The 15,127-nt window shown below is 31.6% G+C and overlaps 2 protein-coding genes and 1 long non-coding RNA gene across 3 annotated transcripts in view; 2 read left to right on the top strand and 1 right to left on the bottom strand.

Annotated features, from left to right (window-relative positions):
* The window catches only part of LOC105675641 (uncharacterized), a 237,926-nt gene that overhangs the window by 159,339 nt on the left and 63,460 nt on the right, over positions 1 to 15,127 (bottom strand). The window lies entirely within an intron of this gene.
* LOC136997269 (uncharacterized) lies at positions 25 to 4,468 on the top strand. Its single transcript, XM_067347816.1, has 2 exons — positions 25 to 3,087; positions 3,237 to 4,468. Exon 1 carries the CDS (start codon positions 1,203 to 1,205, stop codon positions 2,787 to 2,789), a length of 1,587 nt encoding a protein of 528 aa, XP_067203917.1. The 5' UTR covers positions 25 to 1,202; the 3' UTR covers positions 2,790 to 3,087; positions 3,237 to 4,468.
* Positions 4,901 to 8,712, top strand: LOC136997270 (uncharacterized). The gene is made up of 2 exons (XR_010888078.1): positions 4,901 to 7,821; positions 7,979 to 8,712. It is a non-coding gene; the product is annotated as an uncharacterized lncRNA (long non-coding RNA).

The raw sequence follows: 15,127 nt of genomic DNA, 5'->3' as shown, positions 1-15,127 counted from the left end.
CAAAGCCGAATTGTTCATAATATGTTTATCTCTTATTACATGCACGACACACTTCAGATCGTTCCGTATTAACACGTTATCCTTTTCAATAGTGCCATCTTTATTATTGTCTGCAGCTTTTGATCTCACTTTTTTCATCGTTACGGATGCAGCAAAGTGTCGAACGTGTAATCCATGCGAATTTTACTTTTGTCCTAACGTGACAAAGTACGCGTCGGAAGTGCTGTTTGCAATTCGCAAAATATCGTGCAATTCGCCTCGCGCACACGTGCGAATGTCTTAAAGAACTTGCAAAAAGAATAGAGAAAAGGGAGAAGTTCCGGAAGAACATTAGATGCCGGCGAAGCAACTTTAGAATAAGTAATCATTTGTTTGTTATCTATTATTTACAAAAATATTGCACGTAAAATATTATGTAATGTAATGCACATATTCTGTAAAATATTTGCAATTCTTAATATTTATAAATTTAAATTATTTATAGATATAAATACATAAATCTCGCATTAGATATTAGCAAAAATAAAAAGTAAAAGTTAAATGTACGCAATAATTATCTTTCAAAGAGAGAATTATTTTAAACGCTGCTATAGTTTAAAAGTATTTTGTATGTTACAGATCAACTTGGAAATTTCGCTGCTGTGCATCGTGCCGATAAGTCAATCCAATTTGTTAAATTATAATATCATTAAGAGAATCATCATGCACAAAAAAAATCGACATTGATAATGCCATATTTCAAAATAAATCAGATGGATAAATGCATTATAATAATAATTTTTTAATACAATCAGTCAATCATATCTATTTATTTCTGCAATCGGTATATCAACTGCATTTAGGAAAGTATAAATAACTTCGAAAAAAGACATGGATTTTTTAAATATAGCCTTCCTAATTTCAGAAGTTTTACTTGATGCATATTAAAAATACAAATACGTATAATATATTAATTGTGCATTATTTCTCACAAAATATATTCGTGTAAAGAATGCATTGTAACGTCTCTTTTACTGGCAATAATACTTGGCATGAGATATTACCGCGTGTTTTGATAATTGTTACTTAGATTTGACCGAAACGCTCTGCTCATCACATGTAAACGGTTCTCTCTGAAGGTGTGTAGAAACCGCAGTGTACACTTCTGCCATCACTGTGTATTGTATTTAGTTACACTCGTCCAGTCACTTCAAACGGACACGATGTCTCCAAAAATTATAACTAACAAAAATGTGTGGGAATATTATACAAAAGTGTCGGATTTCAAAGCGAAATGCAAGTATTGCAGAAATACATATCGTTATAAAGACCCGACAAGCTTCAGAACACATATACAAATACATAAAGAAATTTCGGAAGACGAAGAAAAGACGAAACTAATCCGATGGAAGTATTTCAAATATTTAAACCAATACTCTTCACAATGTGTTATCTGTAATACAGATGTTCCGTCTACAACTGAAGCTGTAGAACATCATTTAAGTTTGCATTCTGAAGAACAACAAAAGAATAATATATATGGAACAGATTGGACATTGAGATTTCGGACAGAAAAAAATGATAGTATAGTGGAATGTAATATTTGTCATAAAGATATATCTCTTTCTATTCTAAACAGTTTAAATTATCATACAAGAAATAAACATTCGAACAAATTGAAAAATACGCAAGAAACATACGACATAGTTGGTTCGTCAGAACGCGTTTCATCACTTCAAACGGACACAATGTCTCTAAGAATTATAACTAACAAGAATGTGTGGGAATATTATACAAAAGTGTCAGATTTCAAAGCGAAATGCAAGTCATGCGGAAATACATATTGTTACAAAAACTCAACAAACTTCAAAAAACATATAAAAACACATAAAGAAATTTCGGAAGACGAAGAAAAGAAGAAACTAATACGATGGAAGTATTTCAAGTATTTAAACAAATTATATTCACAATGTGTTATCTGTAATACAGATGTTCCGTCTACAACTGAAGCTGTAAAACATCATTTAAGTTTGCATTCTAAAAAAGAACAAAAGAATTATATACATGTAACAGATTGGAATTGGAGATTTTGGACAGAAAAAAATGATAATAAAGTGGAATGTAATATTTGTCATAAAGATATATCTCTTTTTATTCACAAAAATTTAGATAATCATATAAAAACGAAACATTCGAACACATTGAAAAATACGCAAGAAGCATACGACACAGTTGGTTCGTCAGAACGCGTTTCATCACTTCGAACGGACACAATGTCACTATCTAGAAAGCATCTGTGGAAATATTATATAAAACTGCCGAATTTTAAAGCGAAGTGCATGTCTTGTAAAACTAAATATACTTATATAGCAGATTCAAACTTCCGAGAACATATTAAAAAACAACACAAAGAAATTTGGAAATACGAAAAAGAAAAAAAATTTACAAAATTGCCATGGATGTATTTCAAGTATTCAGACGAATTATATTCACAATGTATTATTTGTAATAAATATATTTTATCTACATTGGATACTGTGGAGAAGCACTTAAATTGGCATGAAAAACAAGAGAAACAAATATATCACGATAAATATCAAGGTTGGGCACGGAAATATTGGACAGGAGATGATTTTGTGGTTGAATGTAATATTTGTCATAATAATATGACTCTTTCTATGCACAGTACGATGAATTATCATCTAAAGCAGGCACATCCGGAGAAATTAAAATATAGGCAAGAAGCATACGATACAATTGGTTCATCAGAACGCGTTTCATCACTTGAAACGGACACAATGTCTGAGTAACCAAAAGATTATTTTAAATCATTCAACCCATCGGCCTCAAATGCATTATTTGTAATGAAAACGTTTCATTTTTATCTAAAAGTTTAGAAAATTATTTACGCTTGCATTCTAAGGAACAATTAAAAAGACATACATCTCAGAGTTGGCTATGGGAATATGTACAAAAGGTGATGATTTTGAAGTAGAGCATAACATTTGTTACGCAGAAACATATCTATTGCTATTACAACTCATTTCAATCACCATATTAAAGATAAACATCATTTGGCAAACCAACTGAACTGAATAAAAAAAGACAGTAAGTTTCATTGATATTATTGTTAACATCATTATAAATAAATAATTTTTCACCTTTTTCAAATCGCGCTTAATTTTATAAAAATATACAATATAATGATCATAACCACATGATTATTTATTATGTAAATATTATAATTATTTGCACAGATTTATCCAGAAGTTGACAATGGAAATGATGATGGAAATGAAGTAGCATCATAACCAGCAATAATGACAGTCTTGATTTTGACAATTATAATTTACTATAAGATATACACAAGAAAAGTGGCATTTATATCTCTGACGTATAATTTCTTGTTTTATGTTAATAAAGTTATCAGTATGATGATCTATGTTATAGAAAACAAAATTACATTTTTTAAATTCATTAATTATAATTATAATTATAAATTTTATAATTTTATGAATTCAATTTTATAAATTTAATATTATAAATTTAATAAATTTAATTTTATAAATTTAATAAATTTAATTTTATATATTATAATTATAATTAAAAATCATATTTATGTGCTCTGCTTGAAATTTGTAAACTGAAACGATTTTAGTAAAATAATCATCGACTTCTCTGTAAACACAAAACTATCGATAATTAATACAACAATTTTATTTCAAATATTTAATTTTTACATAATTTTCAATATATTTTTATGTTTATGTATTATTATTACTTTTTATGCTTCATATAAAATAAATTAATTATTATAACTTCTGTGAAAATCTCCGAAATGTAATATACATATTAGTTGTCGATGTAATATATCAATTTTAATTTTAAAATTGCATTTGTTCGAAAAATGTTTATATGATATATAATGCATTCATCATAATTACAAATAAATTCATTATAAAAGAGTGTCATTTTATTATTTAGATATAGAATATTGTAGAAATTGTTTGTTCTTGCATCAATCATGGCATTTTGCATCATTTTTATAATTTACAATGCGCGGCAATGGAACTGTTTATAAGTTGATCTATAATTTACAAAAATGCATCTAAATTATAACAGCATTAAAAAAATTATTTGACAAATAATTATTACGCACATTAAACTTTTACTCATCTCTCTTTAATGCAAATATCTAATAGCAAAATTATATATTTATGTCCAATAATCAAAATATTAAAAATTGCAAATTTTTTATTAAATATTTTAAAGTTACTATGTGCGTTTACATTACGTAATATTTTATATGCAATATTTTATAAATAATAAATAACAAATAAATGATTATATATATATTTACTCTATAGTTGCTCCACCGGTGTCCAATGTTCTTCCTGAATCTCCCCCTTCTTTCTGTTCTTATCAGTTTTTCAAGGCACTCACACGCATTAGCAACGCAAATGCGAAAATCGCACAATGTTTTAAACGGCACTCACGACGTGTACTTTTTCATAATAGAAGAAAAGTAAAACTCGCACGAAATATTGTCGCACGGATTGCACGTTCGATATTCTGCCTCTTCCGTAACAAGTAACGACGAAAAGAGTAAGATTGAAAACTACGAAAAATAATAAGGATAGTACTTTTGGAGAGGATAACGTGCCGATACAGAATGATCTGTTTCGTACCAAGTACGAACTATACGACACTACCGTACGAATAATAAGAATGCAATAAACATATTAGAGACAAAGTCGAGTTGTTCTTAAAATGTTTATCTCTTATTACATGCACGACACACTTCAGATCGTTTCGTATTAACACGTTATCCTCTTCAATAGTGCCATTCTTATGATTTTCTGCAGTTTTCGATCTCACCCTTTTCATCGTTACTTGTTACGGATGCAGCAAAATGTCGAACGTGTAATCCATGCAAGTTTTACTTTTGTCCTAACGTGACAAAGTACGCGTCGGAAGTGCTGTTTAAAACATCGTGCAATTTTCATATTCGCGTCGCGCACATGTGCGAATGTGTTGAAGAACTTGCAAAAAAAATAGAAAAAAAGGAGGAGTTCAGGAAGAACATTAGATGCCGGCGGAGCAACTTTAGAATAACTAATCATTTGTTTGTTATCTATTATTTACAAAAATATTGCACGTAAAATATTATGTAATGTAATGCACATATTCTGTAAAATATTTGCAATTCTTAGTATTTATAAATTTAAATTATTTATAGATATAAATACATAAATCTCGCATTAGATATTAGCAAAAATAAAAAGTAAAAGTTAAATGTACGCAATAATTATCTTTCAAAGAGAGAATTATTTTAAACGCTGCTATAGTTTAAAAGTATTTTGTATGTAACAGATCAACTTAAAAATTTCGCTGCTGTGCATCGTGCCGATAAGTCAATCCAATTTGTTAAATTATAATATCATTGAGAGAATCATCATGCACAAAAAAATCGACATTGATAATGCCATATTTCAAAATAAATCAGATGGATAAATGCATTATAATAATAATTTTTTAATACAATCAGTCAATCATATCTATTTATTTCTGCAATCGGTATATCAACTGCATTTAGGAAAGTATAAATAACTTCAAAAAAAGACATAGATTTTTTAAATATAGCCTTCCTAATTTCAGAAGTTTTACTTGATGCATATTAAAAATACAAATACGTATAATATATTAATTGTGCATTATTTCTCACAAAATATATTCGTGTAAAGAATGCATTGTAACGTCTCTTTTACTGACAATAATACTTGGCATAAGATATTACCGCGTGTTTTGATAATTGTTAGTTAGATTTGACCGAAACGCTCTGCTCATCACATGTAAACGGTTCTCTCTGTTGGTGTGTAGAAACCGCAGCGTATACTTCTGCCATCACTGTGTATTGTATTTAGTTACACTCGTCCAGTCACTTCAAACGGACACGATGTCTCCAACAATTATAACATACAAAAATGTGTGGGAATATTATACAAAAGTGTCGGATTTCAAAGCGAAATGCAAGTATTGCAGAAATACATATCGTTATAAAAACTCGTCACACTTCAAAAAACATATACAAATACATAAAGAAATTTCGGAAGACGAAGAAAAGAAGAAACTAATACGATGGAAGTATTTCAAATATTTAAACCAATACTCTTCACAATGTGTTATCTGTAATACAGATGTTCCGTCTACAACTGAATCTATAGAACATCATTTAAGTTTGCATCCTGAAGAACAACAAAAGAATAATATATATGGAACAGATTGGACATTGAGATTTCGGACAGAAAAAAATAATAATATAGTGGAATGTAATATTTGTCATAAAGATATATCTCTTCCCATTAAAAACAGTTTAGATTATCATATAAAAATGAAACATTCGAACACATTGAAAAATACGCAAGAAGCATACGACACAGTTGGTTCGTCAGAACGCGTTTCATCACTTCGAACGGACACAATGTCTCTAAAAATTATAACTAACAAGAATGTGTGGGAATATTATACAAAAGTGTCAGATTTCAAAGCAAAATGCAAGTCATGCGGAAATACATATTGTTACAAAAACTCAACAAACTTCAAAAGCCATATAAAAATACATAAAGAAATTTCGGAAGACGAAGAAAAGAAGAAACTAATACGATGGAAGTATTTCAAGTATTTAAACAAATTATATTCGCAATGTATTATCTGTAATAGAGATGTTCCGTCCACAATTAAATCTGTAAAACATCATTTAAGTTTGCATTCCAAAAAAGAACAAAAGAATTATATACATGTAACAGATTGGACATGGAGATTTTGGACAGAAAAAAATGATAATAAAGTGGAATGTAATATTTGTCATAAAGATATATCTTTTTGTATTCCAAAAAGTTTAGATCATCATATAAAAACGAAACATTCGAACACATTGAAAAATACGCAAGAAGCATACGACACAGTTGGTTCGTCAGAACGCGTTTCATCACTTCGAACGGACACAATGTCACTATCTAGAAAGCATCTGTGGAAATATTATATAAAACTGCCGAATTTTAAAGCGAAGTGCATGTCTTGTAAAACTAAATATACTTATATATCAGATACACCCTTCAAAAGACATATTAAAACACAACACAAAGAAATTTGGAAATACGAAGAAAAAAAAGAATTTACAAAATTGCCATGGATGTATTTCAAGTATTCAGACGAATTATATTCACAATGTATTATTTGTAATAAATATATTCTATCTACATTGGATACTGTGGAAAAGCACTTAAATTGGCATGGAAAACAGATGAAACATATATATCACGATAAATATCAAGGTTGGACACGGAAATATTGGACAGGAGATGATTTTGTGGTTGAATGTAATATTTGTCATAATAATATATCTCTTTCTATGCAAAGTATGCTGAATTATCATCTAAAGCAGGCACATCCGGAGAAATTGAAAAATACGCAAGAAGCATACGATACAGTTGGTTCATCAGAACGCGTTTCATCACTTGTAACCGACACAATGTCTGAGTAACCAAGAGATTATTTTAAATCATTCAACCCATCGTCCTGAAATGCATTATTAGTAATGAGAATGTTTCATTTTTATCTAAAAGTTTAGAAGATTATTTACGATTGCATTCTAAGGAACAATTAAAAAGACATACATTTCAGAGTTGGCTATGGGAATATGTACAAAAAGAGATGATTTTGAAGTAGAGCATAATATTTGTTACACAGAAACATATCTATTGCTATTACAACTCATTTCAATCACCATATTAAAGATGAACATCATTTGGCAAACCAACTAAACTGAATAAAAAAAAGGCAGTAAGTTTCATTGATATTATTGTTAACATCATTATAAATATAAATAATTTTTCACCTTTTTTAAATCGCGCTTAATTTATTCAAAATAAAATATATAATGATCATACTGAAAACCAAATGATTATTTATCATGTAAATATTATAATTATTTGCACAGATTTATCCAGAAGTTGACAATGGAAATGATCCAAGTAGCATCACAACCAGCAATAATGACAGTTTTGACAATTATAATTTACTATAAGATATACACAAGAAAAGTGGCATATATAGCTCTAACGTATAATTATTTGTTTTATAAAGTTATGAATATGATGATCTATGTTATAAAAAACAAAATTACATTTTTTAATTTATTAATTTTAATTATAATTATAAATTTCATAATTTTATTAAATTTTAAATTTTAAAATTTTATAAATTTAATTTAATTTTTAAAATCTTAAAATTTTATAAATTTAATTTAATTTTTTAATCTAATAAATTTAATTTTAGATATTATAATCATAATTAAAAATTTTATTGATGTGCTCTGTTTTAAATTTGCAAACTGAAACGATTTTAGTAAAATAATCATCGACTTCTCTATAAAGACAAAACTATCGATAATTAATACAACAATTTTATTTCAAATATTTAATTTTTACATAATTTTCAATATATTTTTATATTTATTTATTTTCATTACTTTTTATGCTTTATATAAAATAAATTTATTATTATAACTTCTGTGAAAATCTCCGAGTGTAATATACATATTAATTGTCGATGTAATATATCAATTTAAATTTTAAAATTGTATTTGTTCAAAAAATATTTATATGATACATAATGCATTAATCATAATTACAAATAAATTCATTATAAGAGAGTGTCATTTCATTATTTGAAGATAGAATATTGTAGGAATTGTTTGTTCTTGCATCAATCATGGCATTTTGCATCATTTTTATCGTTTTGCATTATTCGATGTAATAACACAAAATAATTTGAAATAAATATTCTAAATAAATGTCAAAATAAAAAGAAATGTTCAAATAATTCAAAAGTTATTAATTTCTTAATACATATAAGCTATCGGACTAATTCAAAGCATAAGGCAAGATAAAGATATACCGTGCGAAATAAACCAGATTACGAATCGAAACCGGAATGGCTTATCGTTTAGCAGCACCGTTCGAATTCAGTCCACGATCTAAGCGGAAAATACCTTCACGATGGTTACGCGCAGCGCAAGCAACGTCGAATAGGTTGAAAAGGTCTCTTATTAAAGTCCGTATAAAATGACCGGGGTCGTCTTTGAGCTCCGAGAGCCGCTGTCAGCTTATTGTGCTGTGCGGGATGCGAAGTATCGCTGCTGCCATCCGTTTATTGGCCTCCCATCAAGATAACAAGACTCATCTTTCCCCCTTTTTTTCATTCTCGACTCGGAGCCCATAAGAGAGAATACTGCACTTCGCTCCAAGGGACAAAACCCCTCATTACGCGCCGCGTCCGTAATTAAGCTTTATACACGACGAAAAATACCACCTCCTTGCTCGTTGCTCGGCAATTAGTTTTTATATTATCATCCTGTCGAAAGCCTAAGGATAACCGTTAAAAAAAAAAACATGCAATACGTTTACCGTACGCTGAAATAGCAGTCGCATAAAATTTTCGAAAAAAAACTTTAAGCGTTTCTTTTTTTGACTAATTTTCTTTAATTTCTAATATCTTGATAAAACTCAACTAATCATATATCTAATTTTAAATTGAAAAAAAAGGAGAAGCTTAATAGCGCACTAAGATATTTACTGGCTCGCGAACTCGATTTGACCTCGACTCTTCGTTATATTCCGCTCTCGCATTGTTACCAGAGATTTACGCGCCTTCGAGGCGGTAAAACACCCGACTCGCCATTTCTTGGCACTCGAACCGATTGCCCACCTTGTGAACGATCGCGCATATATATATATATATATATATATATATATAGATGTATGAACGCAGCTATATATGTATATATATAGCTACGTACAGGTAAGGGATTAACATGTTTCCTACATAACGCCACGCAACCCTGACCGGGGCGTCGTCCTTCGTGTTCGCTTAAGTCGACATTGACGTCGTTATCCGTCGTGATATACGCTATTCAAAACCGACTCGATTCACAACTGCGGTATCTCCATAATGATACATGACAATCGTATGACATTTGTCGATGATTGAATATTGTCGCTATTCTTGGCTAATGGGATATTATTAGCACTAAGAAGATCGAAGAGAAAGTCAAAAGCAATAAGAAATTTCAGAATCAATAAAACAGTTTTAAAATTATTTACCATAAAAGAAATTTAACAAGTTTTATAAAAATCACTAATATGAGACGATAAGAGATATATAGATAAATTTCGCTAAATTTAATTTTTTTAATGTGATATATTTATGTTTATATTTTATATTAAGCTCATCTAAATACTGTCAAATATCTATGATAATATTTTACTGCAATAAAAAAGTTAATTTATATTAAAATCTATAATAATACTAATTCCAATCAAAATATTGTTAAAATTTAAGCAAATATATGCGGTGCAACACCTTAATTGCAATTATAAATCACCATCGCGTCTTTAACAACGCGCGTCTCATCTTACATGCAACATATCGATTGCGATCGTGTGTACCGTTCGTTGCGAAGAACAACATCGGCATTAACATATTGAATAATTAATACGAATGCCAAAGCAAGCGACGTTATTAAGGTTTCCATCGATCTCCCGTGAAAATTGAATCCCGCGACGCTATTAAGCGAGGGAATAGTTTCACCTCGCGCGAACCTGCGTTTATCTTTCATGATAATATAATCGCATTCGCATAAACGATTCTCCGGGCTGTGCAACGTCTTGCAGCGGTATGCGACGCGTTGCGGTATTGTTGTTACGTCGTCGTGCACAGTTAATAGGAATAATGCGTGACTAACGCATCTCGTAAAGCACGAGCTAGCAGGTGAGCGTATACGGATCTCGTTACATAATGCAATCGGCCGCGGATACACACGCTTGCGTGCGTGTATGCAACTAGCTGCAACGCGTGAAGTTTGTTTCGCACGATTTGCAATTTGCGATGATGCGCTACTCAACACTTTTTTATACCGTGTAAAATACAAGAAAAGTATCTTATATTACTTGAATCAATTTTTTCTTTATTTTATTTTGTTAGATTTTGTATAATTCAAAAATTTTATTTTTAACGATTAGAATGGCGCATTAGAAAACTCAAGTATTTAATCAATAATTCCTGTAAATTTTCGATTGATATAAAACAAATTTTATTCATCATAATATTTCATCACAGAAATTAACAATAGAATTCCATCACTTTCCTCGCAAATTTTAAATTTTATAAAACGGATTTAATGTACATATGTATACGTACACATATACACGACGCAGTGCGAAATGTGTTTCGCCGTCGGCCACATTTCATCTTCTCCGAGTCGGCTGCGAAAAACGGACGCGCGCAATCTCATAAAGTTTAATAAACAAGCCGCTATCCGCGTACGCATCTCTCGAGTTTTCCATTAAACTTTTCGCGGCGACGATGCACATACACGCGGCCGCGCCGCAATACGCTATGTTATTTTTCACAACTCCCACGCCGTTGCCCACATATCGAACTATCTTTTAATCGGTATGTCGCATGCGTACGTATAATTTTGCAAGGCGTATCTCCTGATCTTATGTTATATTTTAATAGACTGTTAGGTTTTCTGAGCAACAAGTAAGTTATTAACGCAATTTATAAACTATCAATTGTACGAGATCTATGAACAAAGATAAATCTTTACAGATTAAATTTTAAAATAAATTAATAATAATTTCTATGTATTTACAGAAAAAAAATAGAACTTTATTACGATGACGTAATATGATTATATCATTTCAATCAATCAATTTATTCAACGATCGAGCTGTCAATCATTATTTATCAATAACACGCGTTCGATTTCTCGCAATCGAAGGACTTTGAAGCTCATCACTAATGCGTCCTTACCTTCCACGGTGCACACGACAGACAACAGCCATTTTCGGAGTAACAAAAACAAAGACGGCAGAAAAGGCAGTCGTACACTGCCATTCGGCTAGCCACAGCCATAGCCTTGCAACTTTATACGGCTAAACAAAGAGAACTAGACTAGAGAGAGAGAGAGAGAGCTGAAGATAGCAATCGAGAGTAAATCCTGGCCTCATTCGCCAGAGGCGTCGCGCGGCATTCCGGTCGCGGTGTGGGCATGCGACTAGTTTGGAAACGACATAATTATCGCCACCTGGGGCCCCGTTACGCTACGGTTACGTTACTTTCTGTGTCGATACTCAATAGTAATCAACGTGGATCTCGATCAATTTTCTATCTCACTTTCTCCTTTGATCCCGATTTAGAAATAGTGCCGCCTACCAATTTCAAATAATACTCGTGTATCGGTTCTCTGCTTCCGATATCAAATATTTTTGACACAGATATTTTGACTTCCTTGGAATAAGTGTTAATATTTGAAGAAAAAAATATGAAAGTGTTAATAATAATGCGAAATTAATAATGCGAAAGTGTTTTTCTCTCAAATTCAATTGGATAAATCTATAATTATATATTGTAATCTTCTTAAATTAAGAAAAATATATAAAAAAATCAATATGTCTCTAATATTTCTAATTTTTCAATACGATATTGATACGGAATGAGTATCAGGCAAGCATCAAAATTTCAATAAATCTCAAAGTAAATCTATCCTGAAGTCATCGAATGTTTGTGGCCATATATTGTGACCCGATTGCGGTAATAGATACAAGGGTGAGATTACAAGTGCCGTTTGCTAGAAAATGAAACCGAGCTCGCGCGCGACGATGTGTATCGTTAGGGCAAGGTCGCCGTAATCGATGTCACAATCCCCCGCGAACGTACGTTACGCCGCTCATTAACGTCAACATTGCGCATAATCGATGTGCATGTTCGCAATTAATGATCCTCCTTATCGGGTTTACGAGACTGAGAGCGATTGGCAAGAATCGCCGCAAGAATAAGTTTTGCCGTAAAATCCAAAATTTCTCGAAGTCCAGTTAAAACTTAATTCTTCAAAGTTATACTAATTTTCTAAATATACAGAAATGTTCATATTTAAAGTTTCTGCAACAATCATATTAAAATTTATAAACCAAATATTAAAAAAATATACCATGTTCTTATAAATTATATAATCTTTTTGATAAAAATCCCTTCAAATTTTTTGTAAATGCACGACAATTGTCAGCAATTTTATAATATCTTTTGCAATTTGCAGCCAATCGTAGTCTCATTCTTTAAGACAAACGATATTTTTTAAGAATATATTTTTAAACATACCTGGCAGATCTTTCTGGATGCAGACTGCAACTCCTAGCATACGCAGTGGACGTGAAACGCGACGCAAGCATAAATCTTGTCGTAAAGGGTCAAACACGATACCGGTGCGCTTCGATTGCGCTCGTAGTTTCGGGCGGATCGTCGTCGTGAGGAATCAACGTGGCGAGAGCAAGAGACAAGAACGAGAGTCCTTCTTACCTGCAACAGAAAACATTTTCCCATTAGACTACATCCTCCCGGCCATAATTTGCATCTCGCGTCCTCCTCCATCTCAGCATGTTTCTCAAGGCTCCCCGTTCCGTCGATTGCATAAGCTAATCTAACAGCGAGAGCGTGCGGGTAAGGATTCGCTTGAATAGCGTGTGCGTAAAACGCGGCCGATCTCACCGTGAGATTCTGCACCAGGAAATCTGAGCTTTTTTCCACTCTTCAATTGACGACGGCTAACCAATTTCGACGTGTGAATCGTCATCGACAGAATTGAAACAATGCACACATCGTGTCGGGTAGCACAATCTGAATCCCATTGTTAATTAATTGTTAATTGAAAAGTTGTAAAGAAATACGTAATAATGCTTTACGTAACAATAAGAGAAGTGTTTATTGCAACATACCATATATAATCACTGTCTTCTCAGTGCGTCGTGTGAATCATTCGCTAGCTAGATACCACGACTGACTGCGATAAAGAGCGCGCGTAAACTATCTGAGCGCGCTACATAAACAAGGTCAAACGCGCAACCAAATTTCTCAAATACATTGTGGCCGAGTTTACACCGATCATCTGATATATGTATCAAATGCTAAATAATTCAATCTGGTGGTGTAAACGACATATAGTACGAATTTGATACAAATTTAGTACGAATAAGACGTACAGTGTAAACTCAACCAGTGAGTAATAGCATCACTTATTTTTTGATAGAATTGAAGTTTTCTTTCGCAAGGATTTAGCCTCAAAAAATTTTTACTTAAGAATAAATGTATAATCTTGATTGTTTAAATAAAATCGTATTTTAATTATATTTTTCAATTAATTACAAATTTGAATAAAATAAGCATGTACCTATTCACTTATTTTATATGCATGTATACATACATTTGTTATGTATATAAATGTTTCTATAATTTTTCATCATTTAAGAGTGTCTATGAAAACATTAGGAAATATTATATGTATTGATAGCTGAATATACTGAATATTTATACCTGTGAATAATAATAAGAATTATGTTGAGAGTGAATTATAATAAGAAACTGAAGCCGTTAAGAGAGATAAACGCGTCTACGCGCATTCGAGGACTCTGTATGTTAATGTGATGACGACGCTTTGAGGAACGAGGGTCGTACCGGCATATTTCGTGTGGCCGTCGAAGAGACCGCGTGTCATAAACGCCCCCACTTTCCCCTCACGGCGGGATACAAAATGCGAGAACATCGACGAATCAATGGAGGACGGTGGATGATCGATGACCGCTAGAAATCATCGTGTTCACGGCACCGCCTATAATGTATGATATTTGTCCGGAACCGCGACTGAAGAAAGTAGAAGAAGACAGCTATAGTCAGACAGTTATCGACCGAAATATTGCTTACTGTTCCGCAGAGATGTTCATCAATCTAAACTCATCAATTTTCATTGAAAAGTAATCTAAATTCAACAATTTTTATTCGAAAGTACATTTTACTACATGAAATTTTAATTCAGTAATATTTTTCGTACGTGTTATTTTATTTATTTTATTCTATCATATTTTATTTATTTTCAACGTTCTTACAATAACGGCGTAAATTGCTATCCTTCGCGCTTGTAACAGAAAGATGAATGCACGTCTGTAAAATAGATATTTAGTTACAGAAACACCGGCGAACACTCTTGGCAAATTAATTCGCCATCTCGCGTCAGAATAATGAACGGCAAGTTCGC

The sequence above is a fragment of the Linepithema humile genome, chromosome 1 (genome assembly GCF_040581485.1).
Source record: "Linepithema humile isolate Giens D197 chromosome 1, Lhum_UNIL_v1.0, whole genome shotgun sequence".
In the NCBI taxonomy this organism is placed as follows: Eukaryota; Metazoa; Arthropoda; class Insecta; order Hymenoptera; family Formicidae; genus Linepithema; species Linepithema humile.
Note: the sequence above shows the minus strand (reverse complement) of the source record. Positions and strands in the feature narration are given on the sequence as shown.

Coding starts and splice junctions, on each gene's coding strand:
- LOC136997269 (XM_067347816.1), top strand. CDS start 1,203: ATGTCTCCAAAAATTATAACTAACAAAAATGTGTGGGAATATTATACA.